The sequence below is a fragment of the Triticum urartu genome, chromosome 3A, assembly GCF_056163025.1.
Source record: "Triticum urartu cultivar PI428250 chromosome 3A, HENAU_Tu73, whole genome shotgun sequence".
Classification (NCBI taxonomy): domain Eukaryota; kingdom Viridiplantae; phylum Streptophyta; class Magnoliopsida; order Poales; family Poaceae; genus Triticum; species Triticum urartu.
This window is the reverse complement of record NC_141875.1, coordinates 693,480,112-693,491,176: the sequence shown is the minus strand read 5'-3', so window position 1 is coordinate 693,491,176 and position 11,065 is coordinate 693,480,112. Positions and strand designations below refer to the sequence as shown.

The window sequence follows — 11,065 nt, the reverse complement described above, 5'->3', positions numbered from 1 at the left end:
CACGTAAAACTTGCAACAACAAAGTAGAGGACGTCTAACTTGTTTTTGCAGGGCATGTTGTGATGTGATATGGTCAAGACGTGATGAGATATAAGTTGTTGTATGAGATGATCATCTTTTGTTGAAGTTATCAATAACTGGCAAAATCCTTATGGTTGTCTCTCTATTGCATAAGATGCAAGCGTCCAATAAATGCTTTACTTTATCACTATGCGATAGCAGTAGTTGCAAGAGCAATTGTTGGCGAGACGACCACGTGATGACACATTGATATAGATCAAGATGATGGAGATCATGGTGTCATGCCGGTGACGATATAGATCATGACAGTACTTTGGAGATGGAGATCAAAGAAGCAAGATGATGATGGCCATATCATGTCACATATTTTGATTGCATATGATGTTTATCTTTTATACATCTTATTTTTGCTTAGTTCGACGGTAGCATTTTAAGATGATCTCTCACTAATTATTAAGAAGTGTTCTCCCTGAGTATACACCGTTGCGAAAGTTCTTCGTGCTGAGACACCACGTGATGATCGGGTGTGATAGGCTCTACGTTCAAATACAACGGGTGCAAAATAGTTGCACACGCGGAATACTCAGGTTATACTTGACGAGCCAAGCATATACTGATGTGGCCTCGGAACACGGAGACCGAAAGGTCGAGCGTGAATCATATAGTAGATATGTTCAACATAGTGATGTTCACCAATGAAACTGCTCCATCTCACGTGATGATCGGACATGGTTTAGTTGATTTGGATCACGTGATCACTTAGAGGATTAGAGGGATGTCTATCTAAGTGGGAGTTCTTAAGTAATATGATTAATTGAACTTAAATTTATCATGAACTTAGTCCTGGTAGTATTTTGCAAATTATGTTGTAGATCAATAGCTCGCGTTGTTGCTTCCCTGTGTTTATTTTGATATGTTCCTAGAGAAAATTGTGTTGAAAGATGTTAGTAGCAATGATGCGGATTGGATTCGTGATCTGAGGTTTATCCTCATTGCTGCACAGAAGAATTATGTCCTTGATGCACCGCTAGGTGACGGACCCATTGCAGGAGCAGATGTAGACGTTATGAACGTTTGGCTAGCTCAATATGATGACTACTTGATAGTTTAGTGCACCATGCTTAATGGCTTAGAATCGGGACTTCAAAGACGTTTTGAACGTCATGGAGCATATGAGATGTTCCAGGAGTTGAAGTTAATATTTCAAGCAAAATACCCGAGTTGAGAGATATGAAGTCTCCAACAAGTTCTATAGCTAAAAGATGGAGGAGAATCGCTCAACTAGTGAGCATGTGCTCAGATTGTCTGAGTACTACAATCGCTTGAATCAAGTGGGAGTTAATCTTCCAGATAAGATAGTGATTGACAGAATTCTCTAGTCACCATCACCAAGTTAATAGAACTTCGTGATGAACTATGATATGCAAGGGATAACGGAAACGATTCCCAAGCTCTTTGTAATGCGGAAATTGACGAAGGTAGAAATCGAGAAAAACATCAAGTGTTGATGGTAGACAAGACCACTAGTTTCAAGAAAAGGGCAGAGGGAAGAAGGGGAACTTCAAGAAGAACAGCAAGCAAGTTGCTGCTCAAGTGAAGAAGCCCAAGTCTGGTCCTAAGCCTGAGACTAAGTGTTTCTGCTGCAAAGGGACTGGTCACTGGAAGCGGAACTACCCCAAGTGATTGGCAGATAAGAAGGATGGCAAAGTGAACATAAGTATATTTGATATACATGTTATTGATGTGTACTTTACTAGTGTTTATAGCAACCCCTCAGTATTTGATACTAGTTCAGTTGCTAAGATTAGTAACTCGAAACGGGAGTTGCAGAATAAACAGAGACCAGTTAAGGGTGAAGTGATGATGTGTGTTGGAAGTGGTTCCAAGGTTGATATGATCATCATCGCACACTCCCTATACTTTCGGGATTAGTGTTGAACCTGAATAAGTGTTATTTGGTGTTTGCGTTGAGCATGAATATGATTTGATCATGTTTATTGTAATACGGTTATTCATTTAAGTAAGAGAATAAATTGTTGTTCTGTTCACATGAATAAAACCTTATATGGTTACACACCCAATGAAAATAGTTCGTTGGATCTCGATCGTAGTGATACACATAATCATAATATTGAAACCAAAAGATGCAAAGTTAATAATGATAGTGCAACTTATTTGTGGCACTGCCGTTTAGGTCATATTGGTGTAAAGCGCATGAAGAAACTCCATGCTAATGGGTTTTTGGAATCATTTGATTATGAATCAGTTGATGCTTGTGAACCATGCCTCATGGGCAAGATGACTAAAACACCATTCTCCGGAACTATGGAGCGAGCAACTGACTTATTGGAAATAATACATACTGATGTATGAGATCCGATGAGTGTTAAGGCTCGCGGCGGGTATCATTATTTTCTGACCTTCACAAATGATTTGAGCAGATATGGGTATATCTACTTAATAAAACACAAGTCTGAAATATTTGAAAAGTTCAAAGAATTTCAGAGTGAAGTGGAGAGTCATCGTAACAAGAAAATAAAAGTTTCTACGATATGATCGCAGAGGTAAAATATTTGAGTTACGAGTTTGGCCTTCAGTTAAAACAATATGAAATAGTTTTACTACTCACGCCACCTGGAACACCACAGCATAATGGTGTGTCCGAACATTATAACCGTACTTCATTAGATATGGTGTGATCTATGATGTCTCTTTTCGATCTACCACTATCGTTTTGGGGTTATGCATTAAAGACAGCTGCATTCACGTTTAAAAGGGCACCATCTAAGTCCGTTGAGACGACACAATCTGAACTATGGTTTGGCAAGAAACCAAAGTTGTCGTTTCTTAAAGTTTGGGATTGTGATGCTTATATGAAAAAGTTTCATTCTGATAAGCTCAAACCCAAATCGGAGAAATATGTCTTCATAGGATACCCAAAGGAGACTGTTGGGTACACCTTCTATCACAAATCCGAAGGCAAGACTTTTGTTGCTAAATTCAGAGTTTTTCTAGAGAAGGAGTTTCTCTCGAAAGAAGTGAGTGGGAGGAAAGTAGAACTTGATGAGGTAACTGTACCTGCTCCCTTATTGGAAAGTAGTTCATCACAGAAATCTGTTCCTGTGACTACTACACCAATTAGTGAGGAAGCTAATAATGATGATCATGTAACTTCAGATCAAGTTACTACCGAATCTTGTAGGTAAACCAGAGTGAGATCCGCACCAGAGTGGTACGGTAATCCTGTTCTGGAAGTCATGTTACTAGACCATGACGAACTTACGAACTATGAGGAAGCGATGATGAGCCCAGATTCCACGAAATGGTTTGAGGCCATAAAATCTGAGATATGATCCATGTATGAGAACAAAGTATGGACTTTGATGGATTTGCACGATGATCGGCAAGCCATAGAAAATAAATGGATCTTCAAGAGGAAGACGGACGCTGATAGTAGTGTTACTATCTACAAAGCTAGAATTGTCGCAAAAGGTTTTCGACAAGTTCAAGGTGTTGACTACGATGAGATTTTCTCACTCGTATATATGCTTAAGTCTGTCCGAACCATGTTAGCAATTGCCGCATTTTATGAAATCTGGCAAATGGATAAACAAAACTGCATTCCTTAATGAATTTCTTAAAGAAGAGTTGTATATGATGCAACCAGAAGGTTTTGTCAATCCTAAAGGTGTTAACAAAATATGCAAGCTCCAACGATCCATCTATGGACTGGTGCAAGCATCTCGGAATTGGAATATACGCTTTGATAAGTTGACCAAAGCATATAGTTTTATACAGAATTACGGTGAAGCCTGTATTTATAAGAAAGTGAGTGGGAGCACTACAACATTTCTGATAAGTATATGTGAACAACATATTGTTGATCGGAAATAATGTATAATTTTCTGGAAAGCATAAAGGAATATTTGAAAGGAGTTTTCAAAGAAAGACCTCGGTAAAGCTGCTTACATATTGAGCATCAAGATCTATAGAGATAGATCAAGACGCTTGATCAGTTTTTCAATGAGTACATACCTTGACAAGATTTTGAAGTAGTTCAAAATGGAACAGTCAAAGAAAGAGTTCTTGCCTGTGTTGCAAGGTGTGAAATTGAGTAAGACTCAAAGCCCAACCACGGCAGAAGATAGAAATAGAATGGAAGTCATTCCCTATGCCTCAGCCATAGGTTCTATAAAGTATGCTATGCTGTGTACCAGATCTATTGTATACCCTACACTGTGTTAAGCAATGGAGTACAATAGTGATCTAAGAGTAGATCACTGGACAGCGGTCAAAATTATCCTTAGTGGAATAAGGAAATATTTCTCAATTATGGAGGTGACAAAAAGGTTCGTCGTAAAAAGTTACGTCGATGCAAGTTTTGACACAGATCTGGATGACTCTAAGTCTCGATCTAGATACATATTGAAAGTGGGAGCAATAAGCTAGAGTAGCTCCGCGCAGAGCATTGTTGACATAGAAATTCGTAAAATACTTACGGATCTGAATGAGACAGACCCATTGACTAAAATTATCTCACAAGCAAAACATGATCACACCTTAGTACTCTTTGGGTGTTAATCACATAGCGATGTGAACTAGATTACTGACTCTAGTAAACCCTTTGGGTGTTGATCACATATCGATGTGAACTATGGGTGTTAATCACATGGTGATGTGAACTATTGCTGTTAAATCACATGGCGATGTGAACTAGATTATTGACTCTAGTGCAAGTGGGAGACTGAAGGAAATATGCCCTAGAGGCAATAATAAAGTTATTATTTATTTCCTTATATCATGATAAATGTTTATTATTCATGCTAGAATTGTATTAACGGGAAACATAATACTTGTGTGAATACATAGACAAACAAAGTGTCACTAGTATGCCTCTACTTGACTAGCTCGTTAATCGAAGATGGTTATGTTTCCTAACCATAAACAAAAGAGTTGTTATTTGATTAACGGGATCACATCATTAGGAGAATGATGTGATTGACATGACCCATTCCATTAGCTTAGCACCCGATCGTTTAGTATGTTGCTATTGCTTTCTTCATGACTTATACATGTTCCTATGACTATGAGATTATGCAACTCCCGTTTGCCGGAGGAACACTTTGTGTGCTACCAAATGTCACAACGTAACTGGGTGATTATAAAGGAGCTCTACAGGTGTCTCCAAAGGTACATGTTGGGTTGGCGTATTTCGAGATTAGGATTTGTCACTCCGATTGTCGGAGAGGTATCTCTGGGCCCTCTCGGTAATGCACATCACATAAGCCTTGCAAGCATTGCAACTAATGAGTTAGTTGTGAGATGATGTATTACGGAACGAGTAAAGAGACTTGCCGGTAACGAGATTGAACTAGGTATTAAGATACCGACGATCGAATCTCGGGCAAGTAACATACCGATGACAAAGGGAACAACGTATGTTGTTATGCGGTCTGACCGATAAAGATCTTCGTAGAAAATGTAGGAGCCAATATGAGCATCCAGGTTCCGCTATTGGTTATTCACCGGAGACATGTCTCGGTCATGACTACATTGTTCTCGAACCCGTAGGGTCCGCGCGCTTAAGGTTACGATGACAGTTATATTATGAGTTTATACATTTTGATGTACCGAAGTTTGTTCGGAGTCCCGGATGTGATTACGGACATGACGAGGAGTCTCGAAATGGTCGAGACATAAAGATTGATATATTGGAAGCCTATGTTTGGATACCGGAAGTGTTCCGGGTGAAATCGGGATTTTACCGGAGTACCGGGAGGTTACCGGAACCCCCCGGGAGCTAAATGGGCCATGATGGGCCTTAGTGGAAAAGAGAAGAGGCAGCCCTACATGGGCCGCACGCCCCTCCCCTCCCTTGGTCCGAATAGGACAAGGAGAGGGGGCCGGCCCCTCTCTCTCTTTTCCCCCTCCGCGAATCCTATTCCAAGTAGGATTGGGGGGGGGGGGGAATCCTACTCCCAAAGGGAGTAGGACTCTCCTGGCGCGCCCTCCTTGGCCGACCGCCTCCCCCCTTTAGTCCTTTATATACGGAGGCGGGGGCACCCCAGAAACACACAAGTTGATCCACGTGATCTATTCCTTAGCCGTGTGCGGCGCCCCCAGCCGCCATAGTCCTTGATAATATTGTAGCGGTGCTTAGGCGAAGCCCTGCAGCAGTAGTACGTCAAGATCGTCACCACGCCGTCGTGCTGACGGAACTCTTCCCGGCACTTTGCTGGATCGGAGTCCGGGGATCGTCATCGAGCTGAACGTGTGCTAGAACTCGGAGGTGCCGTAGTTTCGGTGCTTGATCGGTCGGATCGTGGAGACGTACGACTACATCAACCAAACGCTTCCGTTGTCGATCTACTAGGTATGTAGATCATACTCCCCCTCTCGTTGCTATGCATCACCATGATCTTGCGTGTGCGTAGGAAATTTTTTGAAATTAATACAAAACCCAACAGTTTGTCAGTTTCTTCATGCACCCACGACTGCACATCTTTCAGCAGCAAAGAAGATCTTGAGATACTTGAAGTATACTCACAGTATGGGCCTGTCTATTCGAAAGTCACCCTCCATGCTGATAAGCTGTTTTTCAGATGCAGACTGGGCTGGATGCAGTGATGATCGCAGGTCCACAGGTGGCTTTGCAGTCTTTCTTGGACCTAACCTGGTCTCGTGGAGTTCAAGAAAGCAAGCTACGGTGTCCAGGTCAAGCACGGAGTCTGAGTACAAGGCACTTGCGAATGAAACGGCTGAGGTCATATGGATACAGTCAGTCCTTGGTGAACTTGGGGTCTTCCTCTCTCGACCTCCTGTTCTGTGGTGTGACAATCTAGGAGCCACTTACCTATCTGCGAATCCGGTATTCCATGCCAGAACCAAGCACATAGAAGTGGACTTCCATTTTGTTCGTGAACGAGTTGCAGCCAAGGCACTTGATGTTCGGTTCATATCTTCTAAGGATCAAGTTGCGGACATATTCACAAAGCCTCTAGCTGAGACGCCATTTGTTTTAAATAGGCACAATCTGAATCTTTGTGTGGGAAGTTCAGGTTGAGGGGGAATGTTAAACTGTATAGTTATCAGATATGGCTAGTATCTAGGGATGTAGTTATCTTGTATAACAACATGTACTTATCCTCTGTAAACCCTAGCGGCAGCCCTAGAGGCGCCCTATATAATGATCACGAGACCACCGTGCTAGGTGTGTCGATCCAATCTATTTTCTCTTTGTTTCACAATGGTAACCATGGTCCGACAGGACCAGCTCTGATCGATCAGACTGTTCATCTTTGTTCGTCATGTACAGCAGGAAGCAGAGGAGACAGTGTCGGAGCAAGGGCAGCAGAATTTGTTTTTTTTTATCTTGGTTGTTTGGCTTTCTTTTTATTTCTGCTAAATTTTGGAAACTGATATTGAATGCAGTATAAAACAGTCATGATGTACAATGATAGGAACTTCATAAACTGACTGTTCTATCGTTGTTAATCATCAGTGTTTTATTTATTTTTTATACAGATACCAGTGATTTATTTCGATCCCCCCCTTGTAGCATCACAAAGGGATCCTAGTGATCAATAGATCCAGTCAGAAAAATATTGCATGCATCAGAAAGATCAAGGCAGAGCTTCTTCTGCCAAGTTGCTCTCTTGCTTGCGATCTACCAATGTCTTTTCTTCTAACACACCTTCATAGATCAACAGTATTTGTAATTTTATTTTATTTCTGTTTTATTTTCTTTTTACATGATAATCAAAACAGATTTTCATGGCAGCATTAGTTATGTGTAGTGTTTGCAGCATTTTGTTGCTTCTGTTATTTGTAAACAAAGAAAGTCGATGCTTACCCTCAAAAGAGTTTAGGGCATAGTTATGAATCTTGAGATTTCAGGGTATTACTAGTTGCACAAACAGAAATTTGAATAGTGCCACCTGACATAGTACACGATTCATTACAGGACGTATCCAAGATGAGCAACCATTGCGAATGCTGCGAGAGGATGATAAGATTCATCAGGAAAACATGCTGTGAGAGGATGAAGGCTGCCTCTGATGTTAAAAGAACAAGCAGTCGCTATGTTGGTAATTCAAGCAGTTCTCGTGATGGCGCTACTCAGTCGTCAGCACGGGAAGGTTCAGATTCAGATGGAAGCCAGAAGGAAAGCTCGTACTGTTACACAAAATCAGCAAAGATGCCTGCAATATTTTCTTCTGAAGAATTCTCAGGTTATAAGTTGTGTCCTCAGATTATTCAATTACCCTCCAGCACATGTTCTCTTACTGTTGATCCTTTTTTTACAGCCGGAGACAGTCTATCTGTAGACAATTCTATGGAGTCAGATGATCTGCAAATGGATTCGGATGACTATGTCTTATCACCACGGTGCTATCTTACAGAAGCAGAGAAGTTGAAAATACATGCACTTGTAGAGAAAATTCAATCTGAAATCCCGGTGCTTGTTGTACGGATGAAGAAGACAAATGTAACCATTGGCGATCTGGTACGGCAGTTTTATCATCCGCATTTTTTATGAACTGCTCAGTGTCTGTCGCTACTCACAGTTTCTAGTTATGATACTATTTGGGAAAGACGGTGTTCTGGTTTTGCCAATATTGTTGTTGCGTCATCAGTTGAAGCCATGTGTATGACAACAATTTAGAATTTATGAGTCATAAAGTATTGAGTACTTCGGCTGTCAAATAAAACAGCTCAACATTATCACCAACACATTCTATCCCTTTTTCAATTAGGTAATATATAAGGATTACGCGCTCAAGTACTTCCCATGTGAAGCTACAAATATCATACTCCAGCTGCCTAGTAAGAACAAGGAATGGAAGTGCAGATTGTATGTCAGGAAATCAGGCTTGCCTAATAATGCAGGTCGGCGCAACCTTTATTTTGGCAAATTTGTCCGTGACAACTGTGTTCAAGAGGGAGATATCTGCCTCTTTCAGCCAATATCAAAGGTTAAGGAAGAAAGCTTCAGAGTAATTGTCCGTCTGCTTCGGCAAGAGAGCATTCATGGTTCCCCTGGTGGAAGAGCAGGTATGGCGCACACGGCTACTGACAGAAGGACATGCGCAAAGATGGCGTTAACAGCCCGTGTTAAGGAGGAACCAGCTACCGATGGTATGGCACACATGGCACATAAGACATCACAGATGCTAAAATTTATGCGTCACATTTTTTTACGAATATAAATAAAAGATTGTGTTCATCATTTCAGCCTGATTCATTTGAAAGCCTATTCAGGTGAAGATACGTCATCTTTGGGATCTGAAGAGGATGGAGACAATTCTGAGGGAGCTTCTGAGACCCCCTTCATAGTGCCACGGAGAGCCTCTGTAACGGCAGCACTGGAGCAGAAAGTGCGGGAGAAAGTAGAAGCCATTGAGTCGACAGTACCAGTTTACGTCGCGATCCTCAATAGGTCCAATGTTCGTTATGACAATTTCACCACCTTCCTAGTAAGTTCAAAAGAAAACAAATTATTTGTGGCCTATGAGTTCCTCAATTGCAACTATGTCCTTAGATTACATAGACATGCACAAATTTCTCTACTATATCTGTATCTGCGTTACTAACATCCTCCCTGATTATGGATATAAAAGACATTTGGCGCGAAGTACGCGTCAAGGTATCTCAACAAGAATTATGGTGCTGCGCATCACGGAAAGAAGAACATGATCAGTTTGGTGCTTCAGCGGGAGGGAAAGAGCAGGACATGGAACACGGAGCTGCGACGCAGGGTGGATCGGACATCGATCCTCAAAGGATGGGCGTCTTTCGCCCGTAGCAACCGCCTGCGGGAGGGCGACCTCTGCCTCTTCAAGCTAATGGAGAGCGTGGAGCCGCTGAAGATGATGGTTTACATCATTCGCCGAGAGAAGTTCTTAGCTTGATGCATGGCTAGTCTCTTATCTAGAATCTGGGAGTGGAAAAGCTTTGTGACGTATGTGCAAACTGGGTCGGAGAGGAAGCAACTTGTTTATTTATCTACCGTCAGAGGTTACCTCAGTATCTTATTCGTTCTGTTAGCGTTTTTGTTATCTAGAGCAACTTTGGATCCATTTCCACAAAGAGCAACTTTGGATCGTCAAGTTGGAACAACTTATTATGTGTTGCTGATATTTCTGTCAGCGCTTCAACTTATTATGTGTTGCTGAGGTTTGAGGTCATAAGTTTTTGCATGGTTGTTGTATTTTCACTTGACTCGCGAGAGGGTCAAGGCCTCTTTGGGTCACTGAGGGCCAACAAAAATACAAGTGCATCAACTCAGTAAGAATTTGGCTACCCCTATTCTCCATGATACAAATTCATTTTGGCAGCTACAGAAATATAGGTGCGCCTCCCGGTGTCGAAGGCCCAGATCTGAGAGGACGGTTGCATTTGGCGCAGATCGTTGCCTTCTCGAGCTGGCGGCGCTGCCATGGGGAGGCTCCGTTGGCCATCACTACTCGAACAGGGAGCTCCTTTGCGGTGTGGTTGCTGCTTCCGGGAAGAGGATGAGAGGTGCTCACCCTCCTTCCCTTATGCTCGGATGTCTAGGCCCCGACAAATCCATCTCGGCGAGGTGATAGAACATGTTCAAATCCGAGCATGGTGTCGTCCCTCGTGTTCTCGGTCACGGTTCAGGCTGCAGGTGGGACTGTCCGTGGGAGTCCCACCACATCCCACTTAGTCCCAACGCAAATTGATGGGCAATAGCTGACAGCCCACTGCAAGTTGTATGGGTTACATGGATATTGTTAGAAATAGGCTATAGTGTCCAAGCGCCGTACGGACGCTTGTGTCCGTATGGGCCGTCTTCAGAAATTCGGGGGCCTGGTGCAAAATGCAAATGGGCCTCTAAAATCTAAAAGTTACTCTCCCACTTAAATTATATGACTTTGGTTATGTGTTATTCTGTACGATATCCATAAAAACAAGGGCAACTATCTTTCTCAAACAATTCAACCCGAGAGCAATTGACATATAAAGATCTACTTCCTCTATAATGTTTTATAAGACTAAGTTACAGAGGTTCTATGAATTA

At 42.0% G+C, this 11,065-nt stretch overlaps 1 protein-coding gene across 1 annotated transcript; it reads left to right on the top strand.

The window, feature by feature from the left end:
- The first annotated feature begins 7,996 nt into the window (after positions 1–7,996).
- Positions 7,997–9,932, top strand: LOC125546020 (B3 domain-containing protein Os03g0619600-like). The gene is made up of 5 exons (XM_048710095.2): positions 7,997–8,255; positions 8,409–8,527; positions 8,778–9,159; positions 9,283–9,497; positions 9,642–9,932. Exons 1-5 carry the CDS (start codon positions 7,997–7,999, stop codon positions 9,930–9,932), a joined length of 1,266 nt encoding a protein of 421 aa, XP_048566052.2.
- Positions 9,933–11,065: the final 1,133 nt, after the last annotated feature.